This window comes from Lithobates pipiens, unplaced genomic scaffold, assembly GCF_037356315.1.
Source record: "Lithobates pipiens isolate NorthernLeopardFrog02 unplaced genomic scaffold, aLitPip1_a1.2 Scaffold_19, whole genome shotgun sequence".
Classification (NCBI taxonomy): Eukaryota; Metazoa; Chordata; class Amphibia; order Anura; family Ranidae; genus Lithobates; species Lithobates pipiens.
Window position 1 is genome coordinate 247,169,346 of NW_027507764.1, and position 21,785 is coordinate 247,191,130.

At 43.0% G+C, this 21,785-nt stretch overlaps 1 protein-coding gene across 1 annotated transcript in view; it reads left to right on the forward strand.

The window, feature by feature from the left end:
- The first annotated feature begins 1,803 nt into the window (after nucleotides 1-1,803).
- CHMP5 (charged multivesicular body protein 5) overlaps nucleotides 1,804-21,785 on the forward strand; it is a 34,932-nt gene continuing 14,950 nt past the window's right edge. Inside the window, exons 1-4 of the mRNA XM_077491888.1 lie at nucleotides 1,804-1,995; nucleotides 9,242-9,346; nucleotides 16,735-16,781; nucleotides 18,744-18,837. Of these exons, the coding sequence (XP_077348014.1) occupies nucleotides 1,927-1,995; nucleotides 9,242-9,346; nucleotides 16,735-16,781; nucleotides 18,744-18,837 (315 nt within the window). The 5' untranslated portion in view covers nucleotides 1,804-1,926. The remainder of the gene's footprint in view (nucleotides 1,996-9,241; nucleotides 9,347-16,734; nucleotides 16,782-18,743; nucleotides 18,838-21,785) is intronic.

A 21,785-nucleotide genomic window follows, 5' to 3' on the forward strand; every position in this document is an offset into this window, starting at 1 on the left:
ATGCGCCGCAAATCCGGCGGTAAAACGCTGCTAAGAATAGCGGCGTTTTACCGCCGACGCAATGGGCGGTGTGGTGTGAAAGGGGTCTTATTGTCACAAGTGTATCAGACAAACACAGAACAAGCAGTTGACATGTTTCATAAGCAATAATTGCTTGCGAAACATGTGAACTTGTCCTATGTTTGTCTGATACTCTTGTGACAATAAAGGTAAATCAAGCAAGTTTTTTTGGATATTCAGAGTGGGAACATTTCTTCATTTTATTTGCATTGGACGGTGGTGAGCCGGGGTCTGCACCTGTCATTCATCTGCACCTGAAGATCTGCCTGGAGTGTAGGGTTGCCACTTCTTCTTCAAGCCAAACCTGAACTCTTTAGTGGCGCAAAGCAAAACATATTTTTTTTTTGCATTCTGTAAAGGATTGTAAAATACCTAGGACACCTTTGGGCGCTCCAAGGAGAATAGTAATGTGGCTTGCATAGTACCCCCTCACCCTCACTGTTCTTAGCTACATTACTGCCTGAATATTGTGTCCAGGTTTCAAGTGGACTGAAACCCGGACACATGATTCAAAACCTGAACTGTCTGGGTGAATCCTGGACAAGTGGCAACCCTACTGGAGCGGTGTGTGCTCTTCTTTGTTCCTACTGTATTTCACCATAGCTCCCAACTGTCCCTGATTGCGAGGGACTGCCCCTGATTTGGCACAAAGTCCCTCTATCCCTCATCCTCCCTCATTTTGGTCTGATCTATATAGTATATAAAATGTACTATTTATCTCTCAAAAAGTGTTTCCTAGTGCTAAACCCTTCATCCAATCTCTAAATTGCTCATTTGCAAATACTAAAAGCCAATATAAAGGAATAGTAGTGGTGAAAAGCACTTCTGGGTTTAAAGTGGTTGTAAACCCTTACAAACCACTTTGACCTACAGGTAAGCCTAGATTAAGGCTTACCTGTAATTCCAAGCAATATCTCCTAAACCTATATGGTTTAGGAGATATTTGCCCGAAAACGGGCACCGCTGTCTACGGCGCATGCGCCGTAGACAGCGGCGCGCAGGCGCACTGAGCGCGGCATTTCCAAGAATGGAGCTGCCGCGCGTGTTGACTCCCGTGCGCATGCGGGAGTGACGTCATCGCGGCTTCGCCGAATGACAGCGGCGGAGCTGCCAGACGCCACCAGCAAGATGGATGCGGCGGACTACAGGGGACAGCGGCGACTTCGCTGGCTCCTGTGTCAGGTAAGTGACACATAACGGGCTACTATGCGATGCATAGTAGTCCATTATGCTTTGCCTTTGCAGGGAATGAAAGAGGAAGTAAACCCATCAGGGTTTACTTCCTCTTTAACCAATCTTTTTTTGTACAATTCTCCTTTAAGGGGGCGTGGCAAGGGTGTGTCCTATGCTACATACTTTTGCTAATAGGTGTCCCTCATTGCCCTTTCAGAATGTTGTGAGGTATGTTTCACTATATAACCTCAGTTTACAGTTAAAAATAAGCGTAAAATGCAAAACTCCAGTGGGTGTAACAAGATGTCCGCTTCCCCCCTTCTCAGTGTATCCTTACTGTGGGCCATTGCGAGGTATAGCAAGATGGCGATGACGAAACGTCACTTCCTTTACATAGTCTGACGAGTCGCCAAATCTGACGAAACAGATGCCCAGTTCCCTCACTTGGCTCCGATAACATGGCGCCCGTACTGCAGTCAGGTATAAAGTATACTTATCCCCCTAGTGTTCTTCACATTGGTCTCCGGTAGGCGGTGCCGCCTGTTTGTATTGGAAGCTTCCTACTAGGTAGGAGTCCGCTGACGTCAGGGGGCGGGCGCTAGTGGCTGAGTTTCGGTGGTGCTTCCGTGCTCGGTAATATTGGTTGGAGTGATCGGAAGGCTCTGTAGTGCTCGGGTGTATTCTCCGGATACCATGAATAGAATCTTCGGGAAGTCAAAGCCAAAAGGCCCCCCGCCCAACCTGACAGACTGCATCGGAAATGTGAGTGAGTAGACACAATGGGGAGTTCGGACACAATGGCTGTCAGCTGACACTGGGGGGGGCACGGGCTGTCAGCTGACACTGGTCTTCTCTATAGTCTGTCACTTATCAGAGGGCTCCCATGTAGACCGCTCGTCTACTTCAGATCCCCTCCAATCATTAGTGTGGTCTGTGTGTTCTAGTGACAGGCCTAGGAGCCCAGGGATCACCATTGCTTCCTGCTGGTCTTGTGACCATGATTGCTCCTCTCAGGTGACACATTAGTCACCTACTCCACCTCTATGGCCTCTGATACACTCACAGAAACACACAAAGTAGATCCAAACATTTATTTTCTTAGGTTTAGAGTGGAGAGGGATTAGAACCCCTTGGAATAGAGAGAGAAAGAAAATAAAATGTATTAAAGGATAAAAAGAGCAATATTTGCTCACACACCTGATAAATAAAAACTCATGTCATAACAAGTGAACTCCACTGCATAAAGGTCTATTGTCATCCAATGGTCCTGTCAGAGGACCAGGAGTTGTCCAAACGGCTAATGGGTTTCATGGGTGAACCCTCTTCATTAGAGCCAAAACGGTGGATGATCATTGCTAGGTCGGTGCCTCTTTATCTCTCTAATTTCCATATTTTCCAATTTGAAGATGCCCGATATCCTGAGAAGACAGCAAGACCACCAGCATTAAGAAGTCTACATACACTTCACACCTCTGGGTTACCATTGTGAGCGCAGGAGAATATTGCATCCTGGATTAGAACCCCTGTCAGGATTTATTGCTGTCTGTGCTCCTCTTAGGGAGAATCACCCTCTCTATTTGTCCTCTTTACTGTTATCACTGAGCATGAGAGAATCCCAGATTTTGGGTTGTCACCAGAAAAGGAATAGAGGGGAAATCTTTCAATGGTGATCCAACGCTAAGGATGAGCTTGGGCATGTTCGCACAGCCCAGGTGCAGAGCCCGCCAGGAAGTCGGCACTGCTCTGCACTAATCACAGGCAGTGAGACATTGTTCTGATGCTCAGCTGCAGAAATTGGGAAATGTCACTGCCTGCGATTAGCGCAGCGCCAACTTCCTGGCGAGCTCTGCACGTGGGCTGTGCGAACATGCCGAAGCTCATCCTTATCCAACGCTAGTTCTGGTGATCAGGAATGAGTTCCTAGCTTGTTCAGATCCTAGTCTGAACCTCCCCGAAGCCGTCACTGTGTCCCTCCAATTATAATATACATGCAACTGCAGGAAATACCTCATGCACTTTTGGCCTGAAGCTGCCTGAGCTATCCCACCAATTTCAGTGTTATGTCAACATTCCCATCACACTATTTTGTGGAAAATAGGGTCTCCATCCATCTGAATTTGGCGGACTGGATCAGATATTGGCAGATGTCAACGGACATGTCACAGCTGACATCCGTCACTCCATAGAGGTGGACCTGATCAGACATGTTAAATTAAAGTGCAGCGCTAAAATGTGAGTACAATTATTTTGTATATAATGTCCATAAGTGAAAATATGGGGACCAGTGTAGGTCCTTAATAGTGATAAATAGAGGTCGACCGATATGGGTTTTTCTCTGGCCGATGCCGATATTTAGAAATCATGGCGGCCGATAGCCGATATATGATGCCGATTTTTTTGGGCCGATTTGTTAGGCCGATTTTATTTTATTTATTTATTTATTTTTAATCCCCCTTGATCTAACACACCTTTCCCACTGGGGCGTTTTAAGGCGCTTTTGGGCTAAAAATAGCGCCTGTAAAGTGCCTGTAAAATGGCTCCCCTGCAGTCTGCGTGAAAGACAGAGTGCTTTCACACTGAGGCGATGCGCTGGCAGGATCTTAAAAAAAAGTCCTGCAAGCAGCACGTTTGGAGTGGTGTATACCGCTCCTCCACCACTCCTGCCCATTGATATGAATGGGCACCACTGCCGGAGCACATGCAATGCGATTTGGCAGCGGTGCTTCATGGGCTCATTTAACCTCTTCCTTGGCCGCTAGCTGGGTTATATGTGCCCCACTAGCAGCCAAATAGCACCGCTAAAATGATGGTAAAGAGCCGCTAAAACTTGCGTTTTACCATCAACGCCTGCCCGCTCCAGTGTGAAAGCAGCCTTCATAAGTGATACAGAAAATTTCTTACACTTAAACATTTATTAAACAAAACAAACCTCCAATCAGTTTACTTGTATGTATGATTTAGATAAAAAAAAAAATATATATATATATATATATATATATATATATATATTAAATAAAAACAGGTAGTCAAAACTTTTGGACAAAAAAAAAAAAAATGGGCTAACTTTACTGTTTTTATTTTATTTTTATTTTTTAAATGGTGTATTTTTTTCCCAAAAAAATGCATTTGAAAGACCTCTGTGCAAATGCCGTGTGACATAAAATATTGCAACAACCGCTATTTTATTCCCTAGGATCTCTGCTAAAAAAATATATATCTTTTTTGGGGGGGTCTAAGTGATTTTCTGGCAGAAAATACAGGATTTTTACTTGTAAGCAACAAGTGTCAGAAAAGATTTAGTCTTTAAGTGGTTAAACTGAGAACTTCTACACACAGAGATGACTTAATTCATTCAAGTGTAAACATTGTATCTTTCTGTTCTTTTCTTGGCAGCCTGCCCAGAGTGGAGGAAAGGGTTGCTATGACGACTCAGTCAACTTTGAAATGACTTCTGTATAGAAGTCAGTCAAAGTCCCGCTGTAGTTCTAAATCGGCTTTTTATCAGCACAAATCGGCCGATGCCGATTATTTAAAAAACGGCAAATATCGGCCGATATATCGGCCGGCCGATATATCGGTCGACCTCTAGTGATAAACCAAAAAGTAGTCCAGTGAAATGAAAAAACAATCCAGATGTATCAAAAGCAATGATGAGTCAGACTGTAAGTGTCACATAAATAGTGGAAATTGATAGAAGATCCACCACCAAAGTCACCAATCGCTTACTGGAATGATTGAACTCAAATAGGTGTACACCTAATGAGTCAATCAGACTTTTGTGAGGTACCAGGGATGGTTCGGTCTCACAGCAAAAGCTCAATCTCCAGGGGGTGTTCAGACCAGTGGATATCAGCAGATAGGACAATGTATAGGGCAGACAGACCGACCAACCATTAGATATGGAAAGAAAAAGGAGGACACATAGCGTAATTCCGTATGGAATAGGTAAAATTTAATCAGAAAATATAAGGGTCACACTCACATTTCCAAAGATAAAAACAGCGCTTGTAAGACAGCGGAATCTGCTAGACTTACCAACATGTTTCACCTCAACAGACATCATCTGGGGGCTGATTGGACAGCATTTGTGAAAGGGGCTTAATGCTTGGGAGTAGTGGGTGCTTGATGCAACAACCATTGGGAACTGGGGACATCACAGATCAAATGCACATATTTACCAGCACACCACAAATTACATGACTGATGAAGGGTTCCTGTGTGGCTCCAAATCTTTTAATTCTATGCTCTGTGATGTTATAGATTTTAGATAAAGATTTCAGATGTTATTCTATGAGACGTAGTGTGCAGACTACGATCAAGTCCAAACGCAATATTCCCCACGCATGCGTTTGAAAATGGTTGTTCAGTAATGCGGTAATAACCACAGGCTGGAAATCATAGACAATTCGAGTGAAGAAATGTCATCAGCTCACCAAAGATTCCTCAGAAGGGTCCAAAGCTTTAATTTCAAAGTCGCATGGTACACATACAAGCAATGTTTTGTCTTACACAGGGCCCCTTCATCAGGCAAGTGACGAGCCTTGCGTGGCTCCATAACATTGCTGCATGTGTCCCATGTGACCTTAAAATTAAAGCTTTGGATCCTTTTTGAGGAATCCTTGGCAAGCTGATGACATTTCTTCACTCAGACTAAGATCAAAACATGCCTGACTCTTCCCTGCTGGTGACTAGCAGGGTCCTCCTTACTTTGGAGGGACTTCCTCTCACTTACTGTGTTGGCTACGGTGCAGGAAGTGAAGTCTCCCCAGTGGAACTTTGTCGCATGTAAATGCTCTACAGATGCACATGAACGTAACTCGGTGAGACTCCATTCTCACCTGGGCCTGTGATCTCAAATCGCACTACAATCACAGAATGCAGGTACTTTTTTTTTTTTTTAATGGCACCTTAAACGCAGTGCAGTTTTGCTGTGATTGTTGTGGCAAATCGCATCTTGTGAAGCTTGTCCCCAAAAGAAGCTCCTGTTTCTATTTGGGCAACAAGTTTCATGCAATGCGACTGCTGCGTGATAAATCCTGGCAAAACTGTATTGAAAATAATGGCACCTGAACCTGCGCATTGCGATCATGGTCCTGAAATGTCCAGGTGTGAATGGAGCATTAAAAACAACAAAAAAACTCCTAATACTTCACCTGCGTTGTATGCAAGGTGTTCTTTGTAAAAATCTGTGTTTCTTGTTTGTATATGCCCGACAAATATATCAAATATATCTTTTGATTTGTTCTGACATTTTATATCTTTTGTAACTCAAGAATGCATACACTAAAATGCATGGTACTTTGTTACCTTATGTTTTTGTTGTGTGTAAATGCATGTGCTTTGCTAGATGTGTGGGGGTGCTATTAACCACTTCCATACCGGGCCTATTCTGGCACGTCTCTCCTACATGTAAAAATCATATTTATTTTGCTAGAAAATTACGCAGAACCCCCAAACATTATATATGTTTTTTTTTTTTTAGCAAACACCCTAAGGAATAAAATGGGGGTCATTGAAAAATTATTGCACAAATACCGAGCGAGATAAAAAGTTACAAACGCCCCCTTTTCTTTTTTTTCTTTTTTTTTTTTTTTTTGGGAGAAAAAATGGTATTGTGAATTAAAAAATTATGTTATGCCGAGTAAATGGATACCGAAAAAATGATGTTATGCCGAGTAAATGGATACCTAACATGTCACACTTTAAAATTGGGCACACTCATGGAATGGTGCCAAACTTCAGTACTTAAAAATCTCCATAGGCGACACTTTGAAAATTTTTACAGGTTACCAGTTTAGAGTTACAGAGGAGGCCCTGGGCTACAATTGTTCCACACGCTTTAACATATGCAGTGATACCTCACATGTGTCGTTTGAACGGTGTTTACATATGCTACTGGGAACAGGGGTGTTTTACATTTTTCTTTTTTTTTTTGGAATAAATATATATATTTATTGTGACAGATCCTCTTTATACAGAGATGCAGGGTTAATAAGACCCCGCATCTCTCCTCCAGGCTGGAAAACATGAGATCGAGGGGAAAAAAAATTCACTGATCTGATACGGACAGTCGCGATTGCGGCTTTGTTTAAATCCGAGAACCCGGGCGCGGTGTCATAATGACGCGCACAGGCCTCCGACGGTCATAGAGATGACTGGTGACCATCTGGTCACCGGAAATCTCTATCCTCATCTGGCGCCGGACGATTTTTTCTCCAGGCCCGTCCCGATGGCATGGGAGAGCCCGGAGAAGCACTGGATGGGGGCGGGATGTCCCCCCCCCCCCCCCCATTGCCTATAAGAATGATCAAGCGGCGGAACTGCTGCTATGATCATTCTTATTGTGCACAGAATCGCCGGCTGGAAAGAATATCTGAATGATACCTGTAGCTGCAGGCATCATTCAGATACCCCCGCACAAAGACAAGGATGTCATTTGACTATGCGGTATTGAAGTGGTTAAGAATCCATAGCACCGCTGTGCGTCTGCAAAAGCTGTACATTTTTGTGTGTTGTGGGAAAGCATGTGATTTTTGCACGTGTTCCAATAGTGCACAAATGTGAACTTAACCAAAAAGTTTGTACAATCAGATTGTATAATGCATGGCCAGCTTTAGCCCCTGACTGCTTGATTAGTATAACTATTACAGCAGTTTCTTCTTGCTGGAGGCTGCCATTTTGCTGAAGCCCAGAGTGACAAAAATAATGCTCAGATCTATACAATATTTCATCCATCCATTTTAGTCTGAATAACAAGATTTCTGAGTCAAACTATGTGCTCAAGATACTACAAGCTTCATGGGCTAACATGAATGAAGGTCACCAAACTGAGCATTGGGTGTGTTTGAGGACTGCTACATCACATTAGGAATTTACCACTAGCAAATATTAAAATAGGTGTAAACACTTAGGGCTCATTCACACCATACGTACATGGAAACAGCACAGATTTCACTTTCAGAGACATGAGTTTACATCCTTATCACATCAGTTTTCATGTGTGCTTCAGCAGTGAGGTTTTTTTTGTTTTGTTTTTTGGACAGTGACTTTAGTTTCCATGTGTGGCAGTTTTGTGTCCTGTTCACACCACAGTGGTGTTGCGTCCATTTTTTTTCCCCATGCAGAAAACTGCATACATATTGCTGTGCAGAAAACAATCTGCAAGTTATACCAGTGCTGTGGTGTGAACAGGGCTCATAGAGAACAATTGTGTTCTGTTTATTTATTTTGTTTGTACCCCTGCAGAATGCGTGCAGAAAAACTGACGTCTCTGCACCATGGTGCGAACCAGGCCTTACAATATACCCAGTCAAGTGACTGGCCTCAGGTCATACACAGAAATTAAACCAATTGCACCCATTTTATCTGCTGCCGTCTTTCCCCTCCATCCATTCAAAGTGCAGAATTTACACAGGATCTCCCAGCTCTGAAAAGCAGGGGGTGGAGAGATGAAGTTACATCAGTAAGAAGAGCTCTAATGCTGCATACACACGTTTGGAATTCTTGTCGGAAAAAGCTACGATTGTTTTTCCGATGGAATTCTGCTCAAACTTGGCGTGCATACACACAGTCACACAAAAGTTCGCTGAACTTTCTACCATCAAGAACGCGGTGATGTACAACACTACGACAAGCCGAGAAAATGAAGTTCAATGCTTCCGAGCATCCGTCAAATTGTTTCTGAGCATGCGTAGGAATTTTGAAGCAATAGAGAAAAGTGACAGTACTCTGGATTGAGACAAGTATACACTATAGAGGGATAGGCTTTTGTTCATTTTTAGTTATAATGTGAAAGTTGGCAAATGTGATTGGTTGCTGTAGGTCAACAAAGATTCTTCTTCAGATATTTTGAAAATTAAGTTCCAGTGTATTTATCATGGTGCTGCGAAGACTATCCAGGATACTACAGATTCAGAACTTCACATTTTTAGTGATATGAGAAATTGCTAGAAAACTATTTTGCTTTGAGATCAAGTAAAAGCATTCCTGCTTCCCCTTCTTCCCAAAGGTTGACAGCAGAGCAGAGTCAATTGACAAAAAAATCTCACGACTTGATGCAGAGCTGGTGAAGTACAAAGACCAGATGAAGAAGATGAGGGAAGGTCCATCCAAGGTAAGTGCAATGACATCATTTGAAATGCATTTCTTCAGCAACACTCTTTAAAGCTTGAAAAAAATCAAAGTGTTAAATGTTAGAGATGCCTTGTACCCATTTCCACATTGACAACTCATTGTAAAATCCCATCAGTTTTTAGTTCCTATTTTGATGTCCCCAGTCTTAAGGCTATATTTGCAGGCATTCATCCATGCTTCAAATTTCCACAACAAGAATCTTATTCCTGTGGCTGGAATTGACAGCCATGTACAGATTGAGGCCACGGAGTCATGTACAGTGCAGTGGCTGTGGCTGTTCGCATAAAGTATGTCCTGCCAGGATCACCACAGGTAATCGCTGGCTCTGTGAACAGTCACAAAAAGCTGCAGCCACCGACAGCCTGTCATTGTACTGTATGGGCTTGGCTATCTGCACATGATTGTCAATCCTTGCTGCAGGAATCGGCCTTTGTTTTTTGTTTTTTTTTGTTTTTTTATCATATGCCCATAAAACTTCAGCTGCCTACAGATCATTTTGAAATTTGGCCTTTATTTTTGATCATATGCTCGGTTTGAATAGCCCAGATGTATAAGGCCACATTTGCAGGGGCGTTGAGCCACACTGCAAATCCCAGCAGCAAGAATCTGAATCTGCAACAGGGATTGACAGCAGTGTGCGGATAGCCAGTGATTACCTGGATGTACTTTGTGTGAGTAGCCACAGCTATCTGCACATAGCTGTCAGTCCCAGCTGGAGAAATCTGTAGATTCTTGCTGCTGGGATTTGCAGTGTGGTTCATCGCCCTGCCAATGTGTCTATCAGTTTCCCAATGCACCATTATTATTTGAGATAAAAAAAACTTGCATGCTCCCAAATATGTCAGTTTATAGAAGAGTAGCTTTTTTACATGCATATTTAACTTTCTACATGGTATGTTGCTTGTGGCCTCTTACTACAACAAAAAAAAAAACGCGTGCTGCATATCTTGATACGTGTGACTGGTCTGTGCTCTATACATACCATTTTGCTGAGTAATTAGGTGTGTTTGTCACATTACCGGTTCTAAAGATCACACACTGTGTATCTAAAAGTAAACACCTTTTACTGGAGTCATGCAGCAATCATGAGCTGTCATTGACAGAATACTTGCTCCACTTGCATGTCTTCTATTTCCCTGATTCCATGTTTTGAACTGTATACATTTTTTTTTTTTTTTTTGTAATGAATTAAATTAGCATTTTCTGAGTTTGTTTTTGGTGAATAACAACCACCTTTTTAAAAACATTTGGGGGCCCATTTATAAATAGGGGAATCTACTATACACCAAGCATTCACTGCAGGTGAATTAATCACTGTAATTTAAAATGCATGCATCAGAGAGATAAATCAACAGTTGCTATTTCAAATATGTCACGTTCACCGTTTTCAAAGTATACCTCCTTTATATTTGATCTTTTTGTATTCTTTTACACTCAGGAGACTAGAAATGTCAGCTAAAATTCTGTTTTGTGCATCTCTGCATATAACACCTAGTTAATTATTAATTCAACCACCTTTTATTGCTGTGAACTATAACTTCAGTATTATCTAGAATTTTATATAAAATGTCACCTAAAAACTAAAAAGGACCATAGAGGTGGCCAGGGACCATCTGGTCCCCAAGCAGTTTTACGATATCCCGGTGGCACCGGTGGGAGGGGGCTGTTAAAACCATCCAGGGGCTATTTAGCTGCTAGGATGGCCTTTACATTACATTAAATGGAATCCCTGGCTGAACAAAACGATACCGGGATGATGCCTGTAGCTACGGTATAACAACATGGATGTCCACCTGAGAGGAACTGGTTAAACAAATAAGTGGTCAAGAACATGGATGAAATATTTATATAAAATCTTAGTATACACTGCCAGCACTATTTATTTATTTTGTTTTATTTCTTAAAAAATAAAAATAAAAATTAAAGCATAAACAAAATACTTGGGGTGTGGGGGTGTGGTATGTTTTCAGATCACCCTAAAGAATTTCACTGGAACGGAGGTCCGATCCTAAAATATGGTAACATGGAAATATGTAAAATATGGTAATATGGAAACATGCAACTCAGTGTACATCTTGCAGCATGTATGCGTTCCTTGATCATCTGATCAAAGGCGAATACTGCTGTGCAAAATGTAAGCACATTGTTTCCCTGGAAGCCCAGATTCTGATTCTAGGGAAGCAACTGTCAACACTGCGAAGACTCTCCATGCTAAAAGAGTTGGGATCATACCAGGCAGGGGCCAGCGCAGGTGGGTAGAGATAAAGAGGGGCAGGCACCAGAGTAGATAGGTTACAGTCAGGAAGGGTAGAGTGGAAAGTGCCAAGGAGGCTGGTCCTGGGCTGGAACATCCAAGTAAGTACGCCCGTTGCATGACATTGGTGAAACCAGTCAGGGACAAGCATTGCTGGAGCACAGTGACACCCATAGCTGCCAGGGGATTAAGTCCTCCAGTGAGGGTGGGAGAAAATAATTTTTCTGGTGGTAGGGGACTCTATTCTTAGACCCCTTTCACACTGGGGCGTTTTTTCAAGCGCTTTAGCGTTAAAAAAAAAAAGAAAAAGCGCTTGAAAGAAGCCGCAACTGCAATCGCAAGGTGAAAGCGTGAGTGCTTTCACACTGAGGCGCTGTGCTGGCAGGGCGTCAAAAAAAGTCCTGCAAGCAGCTTCTTTGCAGCGCTTTTGGACTGGTGAATACACCACTCCTAAAGTGCCCCTTCCCATTGAAATCAATGGGAAGCGCCTGCAAAGTGCCTGAAAAGTGCTTTTGGCAGCAGAGTTTTGTGTGCGCTTTTTACCCTTTATGCAGGGGTTAAAAGCGCCCCAATAGCGCTTGAAAAACGCTGGTAAAGTGCTGCTAGTTTAAGCGGCGATTTACGAGCGTTTTTCGGGTGCTGACATTGTGAAAGGGCTCTTAAAGCACTTGGGCTTTCACATTGGGATTGCAGATGTGGCTTCACAGGCTTTTTTTATTTATTTATTTATTTTATTTTTTTTTAACCGCTAAAACGCCTGAAAAATGCCCCAGTGTGAAAGGGGTCTTAGAAGAACAGAGAGGGCAATCTGTCACAAAGACCTGAAGCGCCAAACTGTATGCTGTCTACCAGGTGCTCGGGTTCTGCACATCACGCATCTGGTGGACAGATTACTGGGAGGGGCTGGGGAAGACCCAGCTGTCGTGGTGCATGTTGGCACCAATAAAAAAAGTCAGAGGAAGACTGAGTGTCCTAAAAAATGATTTTAGGGACTTGGGAGCTAAATTTGAGGAAAAGGATTTTCAAAGTAGTATTCTCAGAAATGCTACCGGTACCTCAAGCCACACATTGAAAGGCAGAGGGAGATTAGGGAAGTGAACAAGTGGCTGAAGAGCTGGTGTAGAAAAGAGGCGTTTGGGTTTCTGGAGAACTGGGCTGACTCCTCAGTCAGTTATCAGCTCTTTAACAGGGGCAGACTGTATGTAAATGGGGAAGGTGCAGATCGGCTGGGAGTGAAGATGGCCAACAAGTTAGAAGGGCTTTTAAAGCAGGCGACGGGGGAGAAAAGGGGGAAAATACTGCGCTAAACCTGTAATAAATAAAAAATTAAGCTGCTAACACTCAGACAAACATGTGAAACATAAATGTGTAGTGCTTATGAAAGAAAGGCCATGCATATATACATGACAATAAAGTGAAAACCATACATATGAATGTTAAACAATGTCCACTCCCGTGGGTGCTATAACTATATATAACAATAGTTAAAAATAGTGGAAAAAGTTCATGGGAGTCTCCCTTCCTGAACTCTGGTGCAGACAGGAGTGTATCACTTGAATCCCAAAACACTATAGGCACACGATAGGATACGCTTACCAGCGGTGATGGACACACGTACCCTACGGCAGTGGGTCAAATGCGCTTGGGATTCTCCTGTTGGTAACACCTGGAGCATGTGGAAAGGCCGATCTCAATCCCCGACCAGGAAGGCACACCAAAGACCATGGGAATGTGGAAAAAACAGCCAGAGGTATCTCCAATGCATCCAGGATCACGAGTGGTGAAATGGAATAGAGGTCGACCGATATGGGTTTTTCTCTGGCCGATGCCGATGCCGATATTTAGAAATCATGGCGGCCGATTGCCGATATATGATGCCGATTTTTTTTTTGGGCCGATATGTTAGGCCGATTTTATTTTATTTATTTATTTATTTATTTTTAATCCCCCTTGATCTAACACACCTTTCCCACTGTGGCGTTTTAAGGCGCTTTTGGGCTAAAAATAGCGCCTGTAAAATGGCTCCCCTGCAGTCTGTGTGAAAGACAGAGTGCTTTCACACTGAGGCGATGCGCTGGCAGGATCTTAAAAAAAAGTCCTGCAAGCAGCACGTTTGGAGTGGTGTATACCGCTCCTCCACCACTCCTGCCCATTGATATGAATGGGCACCACTGCCGAAGCGCATGCAATGCGATTTGGCAGCAGTGCTTCATGGGCGCATTTAACCTCTTCCTTGGCCGCTAGCTGGGTTATATGTGCCCCACTAGCAGCCAAATAGCACCGCTAAAATGATGGTAAAGAGCCGCTAAAACTTGCGTTTTACCATCAACGCCTGCCCGCTCCAGTGTGAAAGCGGCCTTCATACGTGATACAGAAAATTTCTTACAGTTAAACATTTATTAAACAAAACAAACCTCCAATCAGTTTACTTGTATGTATGATTTATTTATATATATATATATATATATATATATATATATATATATATATATATATATATATATATATTAAATAAAAACAGGTAGTCAAAGCTTCTGGACAAAAAAAAAAAATGGGCTAAGTTTACTGTTTTTATTTTATTTTTATTTTTTAAATAGTGTATTTTTTTCCCAAAAAAATGCATTTGAAAGACCTCTGTGCAAATGCCGTGTGACATAAAATATTGCAACAACCGCTATTTTATTCCCTAGGATCTCTGCTAAAAAAATATATATCATTTTTGGGGGGGGTCTAAGTGATTTTCTGGCAGAAAATACAGGATTTTTACTTGTAAGCAACAAGTGTCAGAAAATATTTAGTCTTTAAGTGGTTAAACTGAGAACTTCTACACACAGAGATGACTTAATTCATTGAAGTGTAAACATTGTATCATTTAGTTCTTTTCTTGGCAGGCTGCCCAGAGAGGAGGAAAGGGTTGCTATGACGACTCAGTCAACTTAGACTGACTTCTATTACAGAAATCATTTCAAAGTCCCGCTGTAGTTCTAAATCGGCTTTTTATCAGCACAAATCGGCCGATGCCGATTATTTAAAAAACGGCAAATATCGGCCGATATATCGGCCGGCCGATATATCGGTCGACCTCTAAAATGGAATATATGAAAAATGGGAGGATAAAGCTCCATATAGTGCAGATCAACCAATAATGTTTTATTGGAATAAATTCTCCAAGATGAAGGCATGAAAAGAATAATCCAAAATCAGATCGGTAGAATAAAAACGGTAAAAAGGCAATGTGGGAGACTCAAATGAGCAAACATTTCGAAAAAAAAGGGGTCTTCAACTGGGGCATCCTGGATGTGATTCAGCCAGCAAGTCTGTTTTTCAACAGAAATGTTCTCTTGCAGTTACAGTGTTGTAGCAAACCATTTGACACAGGCAGAGGTGCCTACAATGATCAGCTTTTATTTATTTATGTAAAACATTTATCCCAAAAGGAAAAAAACTATTTGCTCTGATTATTAAGTATTGGAAGAAGGGAAGTGTTAGATGAACAAATTCTAACTGAGACTGACAATGCTGCTTTCCAAAGGTGCCTCATGTTCTCATTCATCCAGAAGGATCAATGAGAGGTGTGTTACTGGTCACAGGAGGTGTTACAAGAGGTGTGTTACTGGTTAGATCACCAGGTGAAAAAAAGCCAAAAAAAAACGAAAACAAATGCAGCTGCTACATATGATGGGTAAGCTGCAATTTATAAAACTTCTTTTTTTTGGGGGGGGGGGGGGGGGGGTTTAACCGGTTCCCGATCAGCGCACGCCGATGTACGTCGGCAGAATGGCACGGGCAGGCATATTGGCGTACAGGTACGTCCAATCTCTAATGCCGCCTTGCCGTGCTGGTCGGTACCCCCATGAGTCCGGTCGCGGGTCCCGCGGACTCGATCGCCGTGGGCATACCCACGATTGTCTCGCGGGTATGCGGCTGAACAGAGAGATGCCATTGTAAACAGCATCTCACCGTTCTGCCTAGCAACTAGTGACGCTGATCTCTGCTCCATGTGATTGAAGCAGAGATCAGTGTTCACTAAATGAAAGCCCAGCCCCCCAGTTAGTAACACACCCCTGGGAACACTTAACCCCTACACTGCCACCCACTGTTTAACCCCTTCACTGCCAGTGTCAATTGTTGCTCTATTTTTGTTTATAGCGCAAAAAATAAAAACCGCAGGGGTGATCAAATACTACCAAAAGAAAGCTCTATTTGTGGGGAAAAAAAGGACGTAAATTTTGTTTGGGAGCCATGCCGCAGTACCGAATCTCAAAAAGTGGTCTGGTCTTTGACCAGCAAAATGGTCCGGGGCTGAAGTGGTGTACTGATGCTTTCATAATTGTTTTCAACTATTTGAGACTCTACAACTCTTTTTGTCTGAGACTCCCTGAAATTCCTGTTATTTGGGCTATGTTTCTCTTTGGCAGGACCTTTTGGTCACCGTAAGAAATATTTTTGTGTTGTGGGGTTTTTTTTTTTTTCAGTTTCAAGTTGTGAAATGCCTAGGATTGCTCATACATTTCCCATCTGTTGTTTGATTGTTTAAAAAAAGTATTTCTAAAGCCAATACTCTTATTGAGTAAAAGATGGTTAAAACCTATCAGGTATTTTTTTTTTTTTTTTTTGTCATCCCCTGATCACTTCTGTTCTGTCCTCAAAATACTCACATGGGTCCTCTCTCGATCCAGCGCTGTCCCCAACTGCGGCAATGCTGCTCGCTTAGTCTGACTTGAGACTGAGAGGGAGTGTGGCCAAGCTATGCTATGCTCATCTATGGACACACACAGCCTGGCTCTGGAGCGCACCCAGAAAGGAGGAGGAGACTCCAGAAGGGGAGGTAAGGGGCCGCTCTGCAATTTTCTTCACAGGTGCATTTGTAATTTTGTAACAAATCACTTTAAACCATGTTCAAAAAAATATGACCTTATTTCTATGTGTCAAAGGTTGGTGTACACTGTTGAATTTTAGATTCTGTGTTATTGTAACTCTCATAATGATCACCATTTCACATCTCGTATACTTCCTCACGCTACCATAATAATAAATAATTTTCAGCATGTTAATAGGACTACTTTGTGTTGTTTACTTAGAATTTTTTCTTTTTTTCTTTTTTCCCTTTTTAGAATATGGTCAAGCAAAAAGCGTTGCGGGTTCTTAAACAGAAAAGAATGTAAGTCCCCCTCATAAACATAACATATTGATTTGAATGCTAGGCTTATGTGTGTGTTGGAACTGTAATGTTTACAGTGCCTTGATAAAGTATTCATACCTCCTGAAATTCTGCAAGTTTTCTCATGTTACAACCAAAAACATAAATGTATTTTATTAGGACTTTATGTGATAGACCAACACAAAGTGACACATAATTGCGAAGTGGAAGAAAAATGTATATTCCGCATTTTTTACAATGTGTTGAAAGTGTGGTGTGCATTTGTATTCAGCCCCCTTTTACTCTGATACCCCAACTAAAATCTAGTTTAACCAATTTCCTTCAGAAGTCACCTAATTGGTAAATAGAGTCCACCTGTGTGTAATTTAACCTCAGTATAAATACAGCTGTTCTGTGAAGCCCTCAGAGGTTTGGTAGAGAACCTTAGTGAACAAACTGCATCATGAAGGCCAAGGAACACACCAGACAGGTCAGGGATAATGTTTTGGAGAAGTTTAAAGAAGGGTTAGGATATTTAAAAAAAAAAAAAAGAAAAATCCCAAGCTTTGACCATCTCACGGAGCACCGTTCAATTCATCATCTGAAAATGGAAAGCCATGTCTGGGTATGGTCTGACCTACATTCAGTGCTTGCAGCAGTTCCATCTTTAGTCCCCCTTTTTTTACACATGGTAGCGCAGGAATAATTATACACTATACCATTCATTTATAGCTGCTTCCATCAACATCCGTTCTTTTAAAGTGGTTGTAAACCCTTACAACACACTTTGACCTACAGGTAAGCCTAGATTAAGGCTTACCTGTAGGTCGAAGAAATATCTCCTAAACCTACACGGTTTAGGAGATATTTACCGAAAGACAGGCACCGCTGCCTACGGCGCATGCAGCGTAGACAGCGGCGCGCAGGCGCACTGAGCGCGGCACCGTCAACGGTGATATGCCGTGCTCCCGTGCGCATGTGCGGTAGTGACGTCATCGCGGCTTCGCCGAATGACAGCAGCGGAGCGGCAAGACCCACCGAGAAGATGGATGCGCCAGACTACAGGGGACAGCGGTGACATCGCTGGCTCCTGTCTCAGGTAAGTGACACATAATGGTCTCTGCCCGGGGTTCTCGGCTCTTGGTTGGATAGATTGATAGCAGTGCAGCTATTGGCTCATGCTGCTGTCAGTCAAATCCAATCACGTGGGTGCTGGAGAGGCAGGGCCGAGTCAGCATTCTGTGTCTATGCACACAAATGCTGGAATCGGGTGCGTGCCCCCAAGGTAACCCCGCAGCCAGGAGGAGCCGCGAGCACCGCCGGGGGACCCGGAAGAGGAGGTTTGGGCCACTCTGTGCAAAACAAGCTGCACAGTGGAGGTAAGTATGACATGTTTGTAAACGTATTTAAAAAAAATAATAATTAAACAATCACTTTAAAAGTATATATCACAAGAAAACTTAACTAAAGATGCTGTTTCCGCCATGGGTGCCGTGTGCTGTTACGCAACATGGCCGACCAGATTCAGATGCTTGCCTCATGAAGGGAGCTTTGATTTGAGACCATGGTCTTATAGGATTTGGCTGTGGTAATATAGAACTTGAAAAGGCCACCTTGAGGGGCCATCTCCATTTGGAATATGACCCTTCAAGGACTTGGCCAGTTGGACAATAACATTCCAGTGACATGAGTCAGCTAAAAATGACTAGAATAACCAAGATATTAGTAGCTTTATTACATATTTGTGAGGCCAACCTTGATGAGGAATATGAAATATGCAATTACCCTATCAGTATGCCCCTCTCTATCGCCAATCTAGTTCAAAAGCTTGATGTGTTTGACAAAAAAAAGAATTTCTTGGATACTGTAAAGCTATGGGGAAAAAAAAGGTGTGATCTTTATTTATTAGTAGCTGTTACATTTATAGAGAGCTTCTAAGAATTCAAAAAGTGTAATGTTTTCTAACTTTGCTCTGCATTTCAGGTATGAACAGCAAAGAGACAATTTAAACCAACAATCCTTCAACATGGAACAAGCCAATTATACCATTCAGACACTAAAAGATACCAAAACAACGGTATGCTTATTTTATGTTTTGGTAAAGTAAAGAAACAAAACTAGAGGAGGGACTTTGGAGGCATCAATACATGCAAATAATGTAATAAAACATACAAAAGTTTAAATGAATGTGCAATAAAAAAAAATTATTTGAATAAAAATTCATACAAACAGATACATGTTCTGTGTGATGGACAAGAATAAAAGGATCTCCAGTCATCAAAACCGCATTGGAACCCAAAAGGGACCATTACAAAGAACATGTATCCATTACACAGAAAATGTATTTGTTGTATGAATTTTAATTCAAATATTGCTATATAATTATATTTAATTGAATGTGCAGTAAACTTTAGTATGTTTTTATTACATTATTTGCTTGTATTGGTTGCCTCCAAAGTCCCTCCCATAGTTTTTGTTTCTTTACCTTGTACTGGGAAGTGGCACCAGCAAATAGTGGGCAGTCTAGGCATTCCTGCTAGATTTTATTTTTTGTTTTGGTAAAACCTTAACCTGTAAAGGAAAAAATGCATTTTACTCGTCTCTTTTCCATGGGTGATCCCTGCGAGTCAAGAATTACCTGACTCAAGCAAATGTCCAAACATAGTAAAATGTTGTCTTTAACAAATCTTTTAGCTCGTTTGGCTGTACTACTTCTCTTGCTTATCACAGGATTGCAGTTTGTTCTGTACTCCTGTCGCCTGTTTTCAGCAGAAAGTGGGCTGAAGCCCGCTGTCGGCTGATGTTACAACTGGTCCAGGCTCAGGAAAGATCTTGACCGTATGGTCAGGATCCACTCACATGCCTGGAACAGCACCCGGCTCAGCCTATCAACCAGCTGCCCCCACTCGCTCCACAGCCCAGTGCTCCATTGAGGGCAGGGGGACAGAGCAGAGAGCTGGTGACTGACAGACTAACATTCCCATACTTCTCTTTTAAAGTGAGCTTGTGCTTTGCCCACACATGTCAAGGTAACAAGTTTAGCTCAGTTTTATGTAGTTCCGCTCCACAGCTTATACTGTATTTGTCTTCCTGTTGCTCTACGTTGCTTCCTTCAGCTGATAGGGAGTTGTGTCATCAAAATGTAAGCTTATACAGGGCTATGGAGACACCATGCATTGGTGGTGATTGGCTCAGCACTGTCACATGGGTGATATACATGCTCCTTCATGCTTGGAAGTACCAGGTATTTCCTTTAGCACCTGCCACTGAACCAGAGTAGCAAATATATGTTGTTTTGGTATGGTGGTATTAATGAGGCTGTAACCCTGCAAAACAAAAGCATAATGAGCTAGTATGCATCGCATACTAGCTCATTATGAAATACTTCAGAGCAATTCCCTGAATCTGGGATTGCACAGCCGACATCTTCCACCAGAGTTACTTCCGGGTTCTTGGCTCCGGTGCTGTGAATGGCGGAGCCACGGCGACGTCACTTCTGCGTGTGCGTGCCAGAGCTACTGGTTGCGGCATGAGTCCTAAAGAAACAGCACCAGCAAGACGGTTCTTCAGTGTGCATGCACCGATGACGTCGGCAGCAGCGCATATACTGAATATCTCTTAAACTGTGCAAGTTTAGGAGATATTCACGGTAAAATGGTGTAACAGTTTACAACCACTTTAAGGACCTGTTGTTGTTTTTCCTGAATGAGCAAAGCCTAGGTTTGCTCATTCATATGGCATGCTGCACACACCCCAAAAAACCATCTGCTCATCTTCCTGCATCATTTACCAGCAATTCACAAAGTGTGTAAATGTGGAAACTATTAGAGTCCATTCACACAGGGGCAGCTTTGGATCTGACTTCCAGTCGCCCCAAGACCCAAGTGAAATGTAAGCGAATGGATCCGTCTTAATGCACACTACTGCAGTCGCTCCAACTTCAGGAAAGGTTCCTGTACTACTTCAATCCGACTTCTAGGCGACTTGTACCCATAGAATTCAATAGAAGTCGCCTCCAAGTTGGATCTCTATCTATATTGAAGCTGGCCTCTTCTCCCGCTCTCCGGTTCTTCTGCCGGGCTCCTCCGCTATCTTCTTCCTGCTCTTTTGCTAGCGTTGGCCCAGTCTTCTGCGTCCTCTTCTTCCCTCTTCTCTTCCTGCGATGTTGACACAGCGCTTTCTCCAGCTGTAATGTCGTGTGAGTGGTGCGCAACAACTTATATAGGCATAGGGCATGCTGGGATTGTGACGTCATAAGGGACGGGGTCACCGGGTGACATCACCCGGTGATCACGGCCCATGCCTATATAAGTTGTTGTGCACTGCTCACACGCCATTACAGCTGGAGAGAGCATCGTGTCAACATCGCAGGAAGAGGGAAGAAGACTATGCAGAAGACCAGGCCAATGCTAGCAAAAGAGCTGGGAGAAGAGGCTGACGAGAGCGGAGAAGTCGGAAGAGACCCCTGGAGCTGCATAATAAATTACTTTAAAAACCTGTGTGTGTGTGTGTGTGTGTGTGTGTGTGTGTGTGTGTGTGTGTGTGTGTGTGTGTGTGTGTGTGTGTGTGTGGGGGGGGGGGTTTGACACTTTCTCTCCCCCCCCCCCCCACGCGAATGGGTAGGGGTATGATGTGCCCCATGCTCATTCACATAGGGTGGGGGGCTGGGATCTGGGGGCCCCCTTATTAAAGGGGGCTCCCGGATTCTGATAAGTCCCCCCGCCCGCAGACCCCGCCAACCAGTGGCCAGGCTTGTCGGGAAGAGGCTCTTGTCCTTATCAACATGGGGACAAGGTGCTTTGGGGTGGGGGGGACGAAGGGCGCCTCCCTTCCCTAAAGCACCCACCCCCCATGTTGAGGGCATGCGGCCTGATATGGTTGGGGGGGGGGGCACTCGCCGTTTTTTTCAGCATAAGGGGTTCCCCTTAAAATTCACACCAGACCTAAGGGCCTGGTATGCTCTTGGAGGGGAACCCTTGCCGGTTTTTTATTTAAAATTTTGGTGTGGAGTTCCCCCTCGAGAGC